At 38.3% G+C, this 17,444-nt stretch overlaps 1 protein-coding gene across 1 annotated transcript in view; it reads left to right on the forward strand.

The window, feature by feature from the left end:
• Window positions 1-13,939, forward strand: part of LOC127625340 (RING finger protein 145-like) — a 53,706-nt gene extending 39,767 nt beyond the window's left edge. Inside the window, exons 9-11 of the mRNA XM_052100583.1 lie at window positions 1,964-2,111; window positions 10,212-10,568; window positions 10,847-13,939. Coding sequence (XP_051956543.1) covers window positions 1,964-2,111; window positions 10,212-10,568; window positions 10,847-11,296 — 955 coding nt within the window. The 3' untranslated portion in view covers window positions 11,297-13,939. The remainder of the gene's footprint in view (window positions 1-1,963; window positions 2,112-10,211; window positions 10,569-10,846) is intronic.
• The last annotated feature ends 3,505 nt before the right edge of the window (window positions 13,940-17,444 follow it).

The following is a 17,444-nucleotide window of genomic DNA, read 5'->3' on the forward strand; positions in this document are numbered from 1 at the left end:
ATATACACTCACCTAAAGGATTATTAGGAACACCATACTAATACTGTGTTTGACCCCCTTTCGCCTTCAGAACTGCCTTAATTCTACGTGGCATTGATTCAACAAGGTGCTGAAAGCATTCTTTAGAAATGTTGACCCATATTGATAGGATAGCATCTTGCAGTTGATGGAGATTTGTGGGATGCACATCCAGGGCACGAAGCTCCCGTTCCACCACATCCCAAAGATGCTCTATTGGGTTGAAATCTGGTGACTGTGGGGGCCATTTTAGTACAGTGAACTCATTGTCATGTTCAAGAAACCAATTTGAAATGATTCGAGCTTTGTGACATGGTGCATTATCCTGCTGGAAGTAGCCATCAGAGGATGGGTACATGGTGGCCATAAAGGGATGGACATGGTCAGAAACAATGCTCAGGTAGGCCGTGGCATTTAAACGATGCCCAATTGGCACTAAGGGGTCTAAAGTGTGCCAAGAAAACATCCATTACACCACCACCACCAGCCTGCACAGTGGTAACAAGGCATGATGGATCCATGTTCTCATTCTGTTTACGCCAAATTCTGACTCTACCATCTGAATGTCTCAACAGAAATCGAGACTCATCAGACCAGGCAACATTTTTCCAGTCTTCAACTGTCCAATTTTGGTGAGCTCTTGCAAATTGTAGCCTCTTTTTCCTATTTGTAGTGGAGATGAGTGGTACCCGGTGGGGTCTTGTGCTGTTGTAGCCCATCCGCCTCAAGGTTGTGCGTGTTGTGGCTTCACAAATGCTTTGCTGCATACCTCGGTTGTAACGAGTGGTTATTTCAGGCAAAGTTGCTCTTCTATCAGCTTGAATCAGTCGGCCCATTCACCTCTGACCTCTAGCATCAACAAGGCATTTTCGCCCACAGGTCTGCCGCATACTGGATGTTTTTCCCTTTTCACACCATTCTTTGTAAACCCTAGAAATGGTTGTGCGTGAAAATCCCAGTAACTGAGCAGATTGTGAAATACTCAGACCGGCCCGTCTGGCACCAACAACCATGCCACGCTCAGAATTGCTTAAATCACCTTTCTTTCCCATTCTAACATTCAGTTTGGAGTTCAGGAGATTGTCTTGACCAGGACCACACCCCTAAATGCATTGAAGCAACTGCCATGTGATTGGATGATTAGATAATTGCATTAATGAGAAATTGAACAGGTGTTCCTAATAATCCTTTAGGTGAGTGTACATATATTGTGGCAACAGACAAGTAAACAATTTAGACAATACTGAAAGTGTTGAGTGGATATTGTTTTTTTATATCCATATCATTAAACAACCCAGTTATTGGCCTATATCTCTCTGCTCTATTTTTAATTGTTGTTCAATGGACACCGTTATCAGATAAATGCTTTTGGTGTGTCTTGCTTTGGTTGTCTCATCTCACTCGCTTTCAGCGCCTCTAGTCCTGAGCGCTGTGTTTTTAGCAAGATGTGCAAAGTTAAATGTAGTTTGAAACTTTGAAAAACATGTTTCGAGATCCCTGCATTCTGTTGTGCTCGGTGCAGCTGTCTTTGAGCACAAAAGCGGGTCTGTAGAAGGCTGTACCGCCTGCTCGTTGGTATGATGATGCATGTTGCCTTTACATCTGGAGCACTGACTGCCCCCTAATCAAGGTGGTATTTCAAGTTTGAATCACTCCCAAATTAAGAACATTCCTTATTATAGAATTTACATACAGGTCAGGGGCATGATTAGTGTTAATTTAGTGAGTGCGTTATTTTTCATGTAATAACTGCACACAACAAATCAACAGCACTAATTAAAATGTTTCATTGCTTCATTATAAAATGTTTTTTTATTTATTTCTTTTTGGCAAAATTTGGAAGAAAATAGTTAGCAGAGATGGACAAATTTCAGAGTATCGACTGGGCGTTTTGTATTCTTCTCTCTGAGAAGCTGTAGCATAAGTCTGTCTTGTGTTTTTGAAGGAGCCTGTGGAAGCACTTTCGAGCAGTGAGTCTGTGTCTCTTCCTGCTGATCTTCCCTGCTTACATGGCTTACATGATCTGCCAGTTCTTCCACATGGACTTCTGGCTGCTCATCATCATCTCCTCCAGCATCCTTACCTCACTGCAGGTAAACACATTCACACACTGCTGACATTCATACAACCAGTTTGTCACATTATAATAAGAACGATTTTTATTACATTAGTAACTAGATGGGTAAAGTTTGTCCTGACAACTTTGATTTTAGCTTGACAAATCCTTGTCTGAAAGTTTCATAGCAACCAAACTGTAAAATGATGCTGCAATGCTAGCATTTGTTCTACTGGTTTACGAAAATCAAAATAGATAATAAACCGTGTTTTTAACAAGTTTTATTATCATGTAATGAAAGAACTTTAACTCATTAATGGATATACTTTTATTAAATAATATCCATTAATGAGTTAAAGTTCTTTCATTACATGATAATAAAACTTGTTTGTCCAACATAAATTGACGTTCCGTTGCACATTTTCCAGTTGAAAGGTGGAAATTCCCACTGTCCGACTTGAATGAAAAGCAGCGTAATTCATCACAAAACAAACTTGCCAACTTGTGTGGGTTAGAGACATACACACACACTAGGCGAGTGAAAGCGCTGGTGAAGCGCGCACACACAAGACAAGTTCTTTATTTCAAACAGCAGCTGAATGGAACAGAACCCATGGTCTTCAAAAGTATTTTCAAGTTAACATGGCATAAAAAATGCAATGGCTAAACTCAGGTCAAGCCAACCTCACTTTTCCAATGCACGGTTCAACCCATTACAATACAGTATATGCATTTATATACAGTGCTGGCTAGATTAATTCTGAAATGTAATCTGGTATTGATTTCAAATTACAATCAGTAACATAAGCTCACAGATATATTTTTGGGGTAATATAATCTGATTAATTTTGGATTACTGATACCACTTGAATTTGAGTTGGATAATCTCATACCATTTTAACACAAAAGTACAAAGAGGAAGGAAAATATATTCCATTGTTTATTGCTAACAAAAAGAGCCTCACAAAAACAGCTTCTGATGACATACAGTGAGGAAAATAAGTATTTGAACACCCTGCTCTTTTGCAAGTTCTCCCACTTGGAAAACATGGAGGGGTCTGAAATTGTCATCGTAGGTGCATGTCCACTGTGAGAGACATAATCTAAAAAAAAAAATCCAGAAATCACAACGTATGATTTTTTTAACTATTTATTTGTATGATACAGCTGCAAATAAGTATTTGAATACCTGAGAAAATCAATGTTAATATTTGGTACAGTAGCCTTTGTTTGCAATTACAGAGGTCAAACGTTTCCTGTAGTTTTTCACCAGGTTTGCACACACTGCAGGAGGGATTTTGGCCCACTCCTCCACACAGATCTTCTCTAGATCAGTCAGGTTTCTGGGCTGTCGCTGAGAAACACTGAGTTTGAGCTCCCTCCAAAGATTCTCTATTGGGTTTAGGTCTGGAGACTGGCTAGGCCATGCCAGAACCTTGATATGCTTCTTACAGAGCCACTCCTTGGTTATCCTGGCTGTGTGCTTCGGGTCATTGTCATGTTGGAAGACCCAGCCTCGACCCATCTTCAATGCTCTAACTGAGGGAAGGATGTTGTTCCCCAAAATCTCGCAATACTTGGCCCCGGTCATCCTCTCCTTAATACAGTGCAGTCGCCCTGTCCCATGTGCAGAAAAACACCCCCAAAGCATGATGCTACCACCCCCATGCTTCACAGTAGGGATGGTGTTCTTGGGATGGTACTCATCATTCTTCTTCCTTCAAACATGTTTAGTGGAATTATGACCAAAAAGTTCTATTTTGGTCTCATCTGACCACATGACTTTCTCCCATGACTCCTCTGGATCATCCAAATGGTCATTGGCAAACTTAAGACGGGCCTTGACATGTGCTGGTTTAAGCAGGGGAACCTTCCGTGCCATGCATGATTTCAAACAATGACGTCTTAGTGTATTACCAACAGTAACCTTGGAAACGGTGGTCCCAGCTCTTTTCAGGTCATTGACCAGCTCCTCCCGTGTAGTTCTGGGCTGATTTCTCACCTTTCTTAGGATCATTGAGACCCCACGAGGTGAGATCTTGCATGGAGCCCCAGTCCGAGGGAGATTGACAGTCATGTTTAGCTTCTTCCATTTTCTAATGATTGCTCCAACAGTGGACCTTTTTTCACCAAGCTGCTTGGCAATTTCCCGTAGCCCTTTCCAGCCTTGTGGAGGTGTACAATTTTGTCTCTAGTGTCTTTGGACAGCTCTTTGGTCTTGGCCATGTTAGTAGTTGGATTCTTACTGATTGTATGGGGTGGACAGGTGTCTTTATGCAGCTAACAACCTCAAAAAGGTGCATCTAATTTAGGATAATAAATGGAGTGGAGGTGGACATTTTAAAGGCAGACTAACAGGTCTTTGAGGGTCAGAATTCTAGCTGATAGACAGGTGTTCAAATACTTATTTGCAGCTGTATCATACAAATAAATAGTTAAAAAATCATACATTGTGATTTCTGGATTTTTTTTTTTTAGATTATGTCTCTCACAGTGGACATGCACCTACGATGACAATTTCAGACCCCTCCATGATTTCCAAGTGGGAGAACTTGCAAAATAGCAGGGTGTTCAAATACTTATTTTCCTCACTGTAGATTAAAGGTGCATTAAACATGCATGTGCATGAAAAAACATGAAATATGAAGTTTAACAGGTAGAGTTGAAGTCAGAAATGTACATACACTTTAGCAAAATGCATTTAAACTCAGTTTTTCACAGTTCCTGACATTTAATCGTAGAAAAATTTCCCTGTCTTAGGTCGGTTAGGATCACTATTTTAAGAATGTGAAATGTCAGAATAATAGTAGAGAGCGATTTCTTTCTTTCATCACATTCCCAGTGGGTCAGATTATTTTGCATACACTTTGTTAGTATTTGGTAGCATTGCCTTTAAGTTGTTTAACTTGGGTCAGATGTTTTAGGTAGCCTTCCACAAGTTTCTCACAATAAGTTGCTGGAATTTTTGGCCCATTCCTCCAGACAGAACTAGTCATGTTTGTAGGCCTCCTTGCTTGTACATGCTTTTTCAGTTCTGCCCACAAATTTTCTATCAGATTGAGGTCAGGGCTTTGTGATGGCCACTCAAATACCTTGACTTTGTTTTCCTTAATCCATTTTGCCACAACTTTGGAGGTATGCTTGGGGTCATTGTCCATTTGGAAGACCCATTTGTGACCGAGCTTTAACATCATGGCTGATGTATTAAGATGTTGCTTCAATATATCTGCATCATTTTCCTTCCTCGTGATGCCATCTATTTTGTGAAGTGCACCAGTTCCTCCTGCAGCAACGCAACCCCACAACATGATGCCCCTCATGCTTCATGGTTGGGATGGTGTTCTTCGGCTAACAAGCCTCATCCTCTTTCCTCCAAACATAACAATGGTCATTATGGTCATCAGTTCTCCAAAAAGTAAATCTTCGTCCCCATGTGCATTTGCAAACCGTAATCTGGCTTTTAAAGGCAATTTTGGAACAGTGGCTTCTTCCTTGCTGAGCAGCCTTTTCAGGTTATGTCGATAAAAGACACTTTATTGTGTATATAGATACTTGTATTCATGTTTCTTCCAGTCTCTTCACAAGGTCCTTTGCTGTTGTTCTGGGATTTATTTGCACTTTTCGTATCAAACTACGTTCATCTCTAGGAGACAGAATGCATCTCCTTCCTGAGTGATATGATGGCTGCATGTTCCCATGGTGTTTATACTTGCATACTATTGTTTTTACAGATGAACGTTGTAACTTCAGGCATTTGGAAATTGCTCCCAAGGATGAACCAGACTTGTGGAGGTCCACAATTGTTTTTCTTGGTTGATTTCTTTTGATTTTCCCATGATGCCAAGCAAAGAGGCACTGGGTTTGAAGGTAGGCCTTAAAATACATCCACAGGTACACCTCCAATTGACTCCAGTTAGCCAATTAGCCTATCAGAAGACAATTGGCTAACTGCCTAAAGTCTTGACATCATTTTATGGAATTTTCCAAGCTGCTTAAAGGCATAGTTAACTTGGTATATGTAAACTTTTGACCAACAATCATGCCATGGTTAAAATCAATGAGATCAAATTTTTCCCCATTCTGATGGTTGATGTGAACATTAACTGAAGCTCCTGGCCTGTATCTGCATGATTTTGTTCACTGCATTGCCCTACTGCCACATGATTGGCTGATTTGATAATCGCATGGATGATTGTTTGTGCCAGACAGGATGGTTTGAGTATTTCTGTAACTGCTGATCTCCTGGGATTTTCACACACAACAATCTTTAGAATTTCTCTGAATGGTGCCAAACATCTATATCACCTATGCGGAAAAAAAACTAGCCCCCAACTTAATAGCTGGTTGTGCCACTTTTAGCAGCAATAACTGCAACCAAACACTTCCGATAACTGGAGATCAGTCTTATACAACGCTGTGGTGGAATTTTTGCCCACTCTTCTTTGCAGAACTGCTTTAGATCAGCCACATTGGAGGGTTTTCGAGCATGAAATGCCCGTTTAAGGTCCTTCCACAGCATCTGAATCGTGTTTAAGTCAGGACTTTGACACAAACTTTAATTTGGCTTATTTTGAGCCATTAATGGACTTACTGCTATGCTTTGGATCATTGTCTCACTCCTGAAGACCTTGATTAGCTGCTTCAGGTGTGTTTAATTAGGGTTGAAGCTAAACTCTGCTGGACTGTGACCCTCCAGGAACTGAATTTGACACCCCAGCTCTAGAATGTGCATGCGCATTAGCTATACAAGCCGGGAAAATGTAGTTTATTAGCGTAATATGAGATAATCACAATTTATGATTCCAGTATTGTCAGATTTTATTGCTGATTTGAAATATGTTTTTGATCGTAATCTTGACCAACCGTTTTTGAGATTTTGGTCTTCATTCAAGTAGACAGGAGCTGCTCTGGCATGACAGGAAATAGCCTCTCGAGAGTGTTCCAAAGATGGCCGATAGTGGACTAGCTTGCTAGAAAGATTTTGTTAAACCGTCAGATTGGGCTGGGTGTTTTTTTCGATTGATTCGAATTTGCGTTTTGACACTTTTTCTTTTTAAATCGAGAAGTAGAGATTTAGCAAAAAAATATTGCTAACACTGTAGTTAGATACATTGTAAGTTCACCAAAGGCTGAATAAGGAAGAGAAAAATTATTCACTGCTCCACCTGATCTGATCAGCTGCACATGTGTGGCGCACTCCAAATGAACATCTCATGTTAACAACACGGAGACTGATATTAAAGACAGCGGTAATATTCCCAGTACGATTGTGCACAGTGTGATTGTAGCTCAGCTTCATCCATCATGCAGGTAAACACCGGCTTAAGACCATAACTGGCCTCGGCATTTGCATGTTGATTAACGGTCTCCTTTCTTTTATTTTTACCCATAATAAAGCATTAATTACTTGACAGTTATGGGCGCTTCATTTCAAATCATGTAGAGGCTATATATAGGAGAATAAAACATCTACCGCTCCTTTTGCCATGATTATTCAGATAGGTCGCTAATAATTGCTTTGTTCTGCTACGTGATTTAAGTGTACTGCCTACATCTATAGCCAACATTTGGATTCGATCATTTTGACATACTTTGCTAGTTGAATTGTAATGATCAATTATTTCATATTGCTGCGCTGCCCAGCACGAACCGCTAGAGGGCGTGTCTCTATCTGCAGGGGTTTATGAATATACTGTACACACAAATTGTTTGATATACAATTCGTACTTTCTAGATAAACTTGATAATTTATTGATATTGATTTCTAGATAGACTTGGTTTAGATAAAATGAATACCTACATTGGCTAAGAATACAGTGCATCCAGAAAGTATTCACAGTGCTTCACTTTTTCCACATTTTGTTATGTTACAACCTTATTCCATAATGGATTAAATTCACTATTTTCCTCAAAATTCTACAAACTATACCCCATAATGACAACGTAAAGAAGTTTGTTTGAAATCTTTTATTAAAAATAAAAAACGGAAAAAAAAATCACATGTACTTAAGTATTCACAGCCTTTGCTCGATACATTGTTGAATCACCTTTATCACCAATTACAGCCTCAAGTCTTTTTGAGTATGATGCTACAAGCTTGGCACACCTATTACTGGGCAGTTTCTCCCATTCTTCTTCGCAGGACCTCTCAAGCTCCATCAGGCTGGATGGGAAGCGTCGGTGCACAGCAGTTTTCAGATCTCAAGTCTGGGCTCTGGCTGGGCCACTCAAGGACATTCACAGAGTTGTACTGTAGCCACTCCTTTGTTATCTTGGCTGTGTGCTTAGGGTCATTCATCATCCATAATTCTGTTGGAAGATGAACCTTCACCCCAGTCTGAGGTCCAGATCGCTCTGGAGCAGGTTTTCATCAAGGATGTCTCTGTACATTGCTGCATTCATCTTTCCATCGATCCTGACTAGTCTCCCAGTTCCTGCCACTGAAAAACATCCCCACAGCATGATGCTGTCACCACCATGCTTCACTGTAGGGATGGTATTGGCCAGGTGATATGGGGTGCCTGGTTGCCTGCAGACATGACGCTAGCCATTCAGGCCAAAGAGTTCAATCTTTGTTTCATCAGACCAGAGAATTTTGTTTCTCATGGTCTGAGAGTCCTTCAGGTGCCTTTTGTCAAACCCCAGGCAGGCTGTCATGAGCCTTTTACTGAGGAGTGGCTTCCGTCTGGCCACTCTACCATACAGGCCTGATTGGTGGAATGCTGCAGAGATGGTAGTTCTCTTCTCTCCACAGAGAATCGCTGGAGCTCTATCAGAGTGACCATCGGGTTCTTGGTCACCTCCCTGACTAAGGCCCTTTTTCCCCAATCGCTCAGTTTGGCTGGGCGGCCAGCTCTAGAAAAATTCCTGGTGGTTCCAAACTTCCATTTACGGATGATGGAGGCCACTGTGCTCATTGGGACCTTCAATGCTGCAGAAATGTTTCTGTACCCTTCCCCAGATCTGTGCCTCAATACAATCCTGTCTCGGAGGTCTACAGACAATTCCTTGGACTTCATGGCTTGGTTTGTGCTCTGACTATTCTGTACATCAGTGTTTATTAGATTTATTTTTTTTTACATTTACACTCTGTTGACAACTTCCCCCTTGCATGTGGTATTTGTAAATTCTGTAAAACCTTTTTTTCCTATAATGAAAAGGTTATAGGTTATTAGAATGCAAAGGTTGCTTTGCATTCTAATAAAGAATATACAATTTGAATCGTGTTGGAGTACATTTAAAAGTTGAAAAAAAAAAAGATATTTGTGAATAGTCCATAAGTTTGATAAAAATAGATTTTTATGCCATATAGCTTAGCCCTACTGTCAAATAGAGGTATTGAGATTGAGAGATTACATTTTAAGGCATTAAATGAAATGCCTTTTGTGGGTATGTTTAAATTTAAATTTTTGACAGTTGGAATTTGAATTAACGAGCATTACGTTGGCTAATTTGAACATTCTGTCTATGGGATTTTTCTGATATTTGATTGTCTGCAGTGTGAAAACCATGAGCATGATCAGTTAGAAAAGTTACATAGCACAAAATTCAACAACAGTCTGAAGTTCTGTGCTGAGTTTAGTAGATATAGCTTGAAAGCTCTAGGAGGAGTTACAGTCAGAAATTGTGGTGTTCTTTTATGGATAAAAAAAAAAAAAACTAAGGTAACAGTATCATGGCTTTCTCAAGCCAACAAAAACATTTAAATGGACTGGGTTCCAACAACCTTGTGTGAACGGAAAGTGGAACCTATTACAACTATAATGAGCCAAAATGGGAAATATTTAACTTCATATATTTTAAATAATATTTTAATTTGTCATTCTACTTTTTGTAATATTTGTTTACAAATCCTCAAAGGAAATGATATTTTGAATGAATTTTATTGCATTATTCCTAGTTCCAATGTGAATTAATACCCATTCAAAATGTAATTATTCTGACAGGCCTTCACAGGACTTGGTTAGTCTTGGTTACATTAACAGAAAACAATAAATGTTGTTTTAGACAGTTATTTCTTCATTATGAATATTATGTAGTGGTTTATCATGCACAATTAGACCAAGAAAATGTATTGGTTTAGTAAATGGAGTTGATCAGTCATTTCTAACATGAATTAAATGAATTTCTTTCTCAGGTTCTTGGCACGCTTCTGATCTACGTGCTCTTCATGGTGGAGGAGTTCCGCAAGGTACCTGTTGAGAACATGGATGAAGTCATCTACTATGTCAATGGCACCTACCGGCTCCTAGAGTTTCTGGTTGCCGTCTGCGTGGTGGCATATGGTGTTTCAGAGACTCTGTTTGGGGAATGGACAGTTATGGGCTCCACCATCATCCTTGTTCACTCCTACTATAATGTGTGGCTGAGGGCCCAGCTGGGCTGGCAGAGCTTCCTGCTGCGTAGAGATGCAGTCCACAAAATCCAGAACATGCCCACTGCTTCCACACTGCAGCTCCAGCAGCATAATGACATCTGTTCTATTTGCTATCAGGTAAAGAGATGGTGTTCAAGTTTTGGAAAATATGTAGCATAGCATTGCAGTGTCCTAAAAGTACATTTAGTATTTTGTTTATTTTTTATGTGCTCACCACTGTTTCGATCTGTATTAGCCCACCACACTATCCATTAAACCAGTTCCTCATTTGTGTCAACCTGCAAGCTACTTCAGATTAGTGAAGTAGCATTAGTGAAGTGTCAGTTCTTATCTTGACTTCCTAGTTTTTAAACTTTTTAACTTTGACTTTTTTTACTTCCATTCTTCAATCGTAGGATATGAAGTCTGCTGTCATCACGCCCTGTAGCCACTTTTTCCATGCCGCCTGCCTGAAGAAGTGGCTGTACGTTCAAGAGACCTGTCCTCTCTGTCACGGCCAGCTCAAAAGCCAATTACAGCCAACCAGCCCTCCTGGTACCACTTTACCAGCCCTTCAAAACCCAGGAGAGGTGGGACACGCTGAACCACAGGCTGAGTTGGAGACCGAGGAAAACAATCAAGCAAAAAGCACTCCTTCTATGACAACCACAGCTGAGCCAGAATTTGAAAAAGACCCTCCATCGGGGAGTTTGCAAACCCTGCCCAAAGAATGTGACACAGCATCAAGAAAAGAGAGCAGCACAGGCCCAGCTGCTGATGTTGATACAGAGGGTTCAGGCTCCACATCAGGTGTCCATTCCTCTTCTGAATCAAAGAGCAGCGCTAAAGTGGATTTAGCCTGTTAGGTGTTGCCATACAGAGGTTTTCTTATAGGCAGTGTTGCGCACCTTTAATAGATGTTTAGGGATAAGTTCTCCCAAAAATGAAAAATCTTTTTAAATCATTTGCTCATCCTCACAGACTTTTTTTATTCCATGCAACATAAAATGAGAAGTTTAGCGGAATGTCCAGTTTTATTTTCCACACAATGAAAATAAATGGGGACAAAGCTGCAAAATTCATATATATTTTTTTTTTTTTTTTTTACATAAAATCACCTTAAAAGTAGTCTATGCAGCTTGTCTTTTGAAGCCATGTGATTGCTTTTTGTGAGGAAAAGATTCACTGAAAATCTTCACCTCTGCTGTAGCTCTCAAATCGCATTCATATTTTGACATATTCAAATTTGGCATTTTTGACACGCCACATTTGAATATATGCGAATGATATTGGAGAGCTGTGGCAGAGGGGAAGATTTTCAGCAAATAAACATTTTAATTTCTATCTGTTCCTCAGAAAAGGCTATCAAATGTTCAGAAGATTTGGAATATAGTGCAAAAGTTTGGTATTGACTACTTTTATTATCTATTTCTGATGCTTTTGTCATTTTTTGGAGATGACTTTCATTATGTGCAAAAGAGCATCTGGGAAAATCTGATAAATTTCTCTATGTAATCCACTGAAAAGAGAAAATAAATCATCATAGTTGGGAACAAGAATCATAGTTGGGAACAAAATGAGAGTGAATAAATGATGACAAGATTTTTGTATTTTTGGGGGAACTATCCCTTTAAGACGTTCACATGTGTCTTTTGGGTGATCGGTCATGTTTAACCCCAAATCAATAAAAAAAAAAAGAGATTATTTTTTGCATAAAAAAAATGTGAAGCCTACATTTAGGACCATTAATATGTTTTGCATTTTTACTATTTTCAGAACACTTAAACACATTTTATCCCCCAATTCTCGAAATGCGTCTGGACATTTTACTTCCACCTTTCCCATTGATTTGAATGATTCTCAGTTCTTTAACACAGTAATTGTTTTACTTTATTACTCTAAAAATTGTGCTGCTGTACTAGAATCTTTAAAATTAAAATCAGCAAAAAAAAAGGCTGTACCAAGAGAGTACTATGTAAATACTTCAAAATTTAAATGTGTGTGTATATAACTGTCATTAAATAATGTAACTGCAAAATTTTGTTATATATATATATACAAAATTACATTATATATATATAATGGTCCTAAAAGTAGGCTTTATTTTTGTATTTACAAAATATAATTTCTTATTTACTACTATTGATTTTAGAGTAAAATAGAACCAGGACATTTTCTTGACAGATTTTATGAGATTCATCCTTTTACTTATTTTTGTACAAGTATTCACATTATTGCTGGTCAAAAGACATTTCTGAATCTTTTTCAAGTTGCGTCCAACCAAAATATGGACTTCATCTCCTTGGAAATAATAGGCAATTCATGCTTTATACACTATGCTAATGTACATTATTTGTTCAGCTTATTGGGATTGAGAAGTGTGTGTACAGAAAATGGTAAATGCCCTGGAAGTGTATCTACATATGAGCCATCGTAGAATCAAGACCCCTGCTAAGAGGTGAAACTGAGGAATGTTTTTCAAGTGCCATTAACCAGATTATCATATGTTTTATTACAACGAGCTTCCCAATATTTCCCCAATTTTAAAGGGACATCCGACCCCAAACTGCTTTTTCATTTCACCCTATATATATTTGTCACTGTTTCCCATGTTAACCATTATTGCAGATAACGCCAACTCGTCAGTTTGGCAGTTGGCTTGATTCCTAGAAGCAGGCATCGTTGAATGCCTATTGCAGACTGTAAACCTGTTTTCTGGTTTTAATGAACATTTAGCATTTTCCTAGAATGTAATTGTCATGTTTTTTTCTTACTGTATAATATGTTATGGATGGCTTTTGACTTGGTCGTATCAGAAGTGTTTATAACACCATTAACAATGGGACTTGATTTAGATGTTAAAGGTTTAGTTTACCCAAAAATGAAAATTCTGTCATTTACAATGTTAGTCAAAAGGATTTGGAATGACATGAGGGTGAGAAAATAGAGTTTTCTGTTTTTGGGCAAACAATCTCTTTAAAAGCAGACTCAAGTTTAGCCATTATTTATAAGCTGTCATTAACACTTTATTTTGTTTGCCAGAGAAGTTACACCAAACTGTATGTTTGCACTAATGTCGTTTCAAGTGATTAATCAATAATAGTTTTCTTTGTCTTCAGCATCAAATGCTCTCGGAGCAGATTAAGTATTGATCAGTATAAATGTGTGTACATAAATGGGAGAATGTATTCCTTTGTAAATTCTTTTACAATGTTTTTGATATGCCATACAGTGTTAAAGCAGCAGTGAGCATTATGAAGTGTCTGGAGGACTGTGTGAACACTTCAACCTCTCAATAGGCAGATGTGGGATTGATCCTCCAAATACTGATTGTGATTTGCTGCCACGTTGATTCGTACTTACTGTGATTCGTAGACACATTTCTGAAGGGCAGGTTTGTGTGGATGAATACATCTGATGTATGAGGAAACACACAAGTCATTCAAAACACATTTCTGTATTCTGTTTTTGCACAATTTTAAAAGAAATTAAAGTGCAAATGTAGCTTGAATGGAGCTGTGACTTTTTACTTAGAGTTCTTGCTAAGCCAAGCATGACTATTACTATGAACAAATGGAAAACATAAGAAAATAGGGGACAAAAGCATGTTTGTAATATTATTCCTTCATATTGTTAACTGTATATTCTATTTCACAGTTCAGTTCATATCAGTTTAAACTCTTTAGACTAACAAGCAAATGGAGCACTGTATAACTATAGTTTGAATTATAGTTGAAGGGTTAGTGCACCCCAAAATGAAAATACTTGCATCATTTACTTACGCTTTATGTTGTTCCAAGCCTGTAAAACTTTCTTTCAAAAGTTTACAAAAGGAGATGTTTGGCAGAGAATGACCGTTTCAGTCACCATTGACTTTTATTGTATGGGGGGAAAAAAGATGCAATAAAAGTGAATGGCGACTGAGACTCATGTACCATCTAATATTTCCTCTCTCATTTCACGGAAAGAAAGTCATACAGGTTTTCAACAATATAAGGGTGCGTAAATGATCACACAATTTTCATTTTTTGCGTGAACTATTTTCAGTTTTAAAGTACTTTATTGGCATTATTGTGTTTACATACAATATTGCCAAAGCATTAATACACAAAACAGATAATGAAAAGACAAATAATAATAATAAAACAGTACAAATAACAATAAAGATAGAATTAAAATAAGGTGCCAGAACTATCGCTTTAATATTCCATTCTTGTACATTCAACTGTAAACTGTTTATTGCTTCTCACATACTGTACGAATTATATAGATAATAAACAAATGAAACATCATAAAGAAAATAATAAAACTAGAAGCTGGATTGATATACACACTGTGGAAAAATAAATAAATAGTGAAGCATATTATTCATACACCGAAGAAAAAACTGATTTGTGGGCTTGACAACCATAACGTATGAGATTAAATAGCTTCTACTCAGAAACGCACATATTTATAGTATTTTTTACCTTTACACAATTTGCAGAAAAAGTATTTGCCCCAAATCTAATTTCTTCTGTATTTTTATACATCTCATCCTAAAACAAAGGCAATCTGAGTAAACACAAAAATGCAGTTTTTAAATGAAGCAAAAAATGTATCCAATACCAACTGAGCCTGTGTGAAAGTATTTGCCCCCTTAGTTACTAAATCCCCAAATCCATGAAAATGCATTAATAATGGGGTTCAGCTGGACTAGACACACCCATACCTGATTACTGCCCGCCCTGTTCAATCAAATCAACACCTAAATAGAACTTTTTCTGCAGCATGAAGTTGGCTAAAAGGTCTCACCCAGTAGCACATTATGCCAAGGTCGATATAAATTCCAGAAATGAGGAAAAAGATGATTGAAATACATCAGTCTGGGAAGGGTTACAACACTCTCTGGGACCCCAATGAACACAGAGCCATTATCTCCAAATGGAAAAAAAGACTTGCGACTGTAGTGAACCTTCCCAGAAGTGGCCGACCTTCCAAAATTCCTCCAAGAGCACAGCGACGAATCATCCAAGAAGTCACAAAAAGGCCAAGAACAACATCCAAGGAACTGCAGATCTCTCGCATCAATAAAGGTCACTGTTCATGACTACCAGAAGAGCATTAAGGCTCATCTGAATTTTGCCAAAACACACCTTGATGATCCTAAAACCTTTTGAGAGATGTTTTGTGGACTGATGAGTTGAAAGTGGAACTGTTTGGAAGACAGAGATCCCGTTACATCTGATGTAAATCAAACACAGAATTCCACAAAAAGTACATCATACATACAGTCAAGCGTGGTGGTGGTAGTGTGTGGGGATGCTTCGCTGCTTCAGGGCCAGGGCAACTTGGAATAATTGAGGGAAACCTGAATTCTGCTCACTACCAGAAAATCCTGAAGGAGTATGTCTGATCATCAGTCTGTGAGTTGAAGCTCAAGCACAAATGGATTATGCAGCAAGACAATTATCCAATGCATAGCAGTAAGTCCACCTCTGAATGGCTCAAAAGAAGCTAAATTAAAGTTTTGGAGTGGCCTAGTCAAAGTCCTGACTTGAGCCTGATTGAGAGACTGTGACAGGACCTTAAATGGGCAGTTCATGCTCGAAAACCCTCCAATGTGGCTGAACTAAAACAGTTCTGCAAAGAAGAGTGGACCAAATTTCCACCACAGAGTTGTGAAAGACTGATCTCCAGTTATCGGAAGTGTTTGGTTACAGTTATTGCTGCTAAAATTGGCACAACCAGCTATAAAGTTTAAGGGGGCAGATAGTTTTGCACATGGGTGTTTAATATGTTGGATAACTTGTTTGCTTCAATGGAAAAAGATTAAATAATAATAAACAAAAATAATAATTATTTTATATATATATATGTGTGTGTGTGTGTGTGTGTGTGTGTGTGTGTGTGTGTGTGTGTGAGCGTGTATTTATCACTTTGTGGGGACCAAATGCCCCCATAAGGATAGTAAAACCCGAAATTTTTGACCTTGTGGGGACATTTTGTCGGTCCCCATGAGGAAAACAGCTTATAAATCATACTAAATTATGTTTTTTGAAAATGTAAAAATGCAGAAAGTTTTCTGTGAGGGTTAGGTTTAGGGGTAGGGTTAGGTTTAGGGGATAGAATATAAAGTTTGTACAGTATAAAAACCATTATGTCTATGGAAAGTCCCCATAAAACATGGAAACACAACATGTGTGTGTGTGTGTGTGTGTGTGTGTGTGTAAAGGGTTAGGTGTGTAAAGGGTTAGGTTTAAATTTTTACTGAAGGCTTCTGTTGTGATCTTCAATTTAAACACACGGTGGCGCTACTGTATCACACGTGCAAAGAGTTACAGGCTGCGCTGGATGAATATTTTTTTCCAACTAAAAGCTTCAAATTAAATATTGAAATAATGATATTTTAAGAAGGAAAAAGGAAATTTCGTAAACTATTAAGAAATGTATTCTGGACAGAAAAGCGTATAAACTATATGTTTATTCAATGTTTCGCATTTGTTGTGGGAAAAGAATATAGAAACAAACTGAAATTGTCTGTGTGATAGGTAACACATTTTCATTTTACTGATGAATTCATAAAATCGGAACATAAATTATACATTCCACTAATATGTTTAATATTATTAGTGATGTAGTTATTTTAATTGTTTATTTTTTTGACCGGTGATATCCACGAGAAAATGGTGAACTATGACAGGGTTACCTGTTCATTGTCAGTGGCCACACATCTGGTGCATTTATAGCATACTAATAATAATAATAATAATTATTATTATTTAATGCATTAATGATAGTATCAATATTTGACGTCATGTTAAGGAATATAACAATATGTTAAATGTACATAAGACTCTATCTCAATATGTTCCATTTACAGACATTGAGGAGGTTGCGAGTGTTTCTGAACATTATAAGTTGCATGTGGAGTTCCTCCACGGCAGCGTGGGAGAGTGAGGGGACCAACTGTAAACACTGACTCAAGGGGCCCGTGCTAACGGCTGCAGATCTGTCAGTCACGCAGATACAGCT

Source organism: Xyrauchen texanus, chromosome 31 (genome assembly GCF_025860055.1).
Source record: "Xyrauchen texanus isolate HMW12.3.18 chromosome 31, RBS_HiC_50CHRs, whole genome shotgun sequence".
Lineage (NCBI taxonomy): Eukaryota > Metazoa > Chordata > Actinopteri > Cypriniformes > Catostomidae > Xyrauchen > Xyrauchen texanus.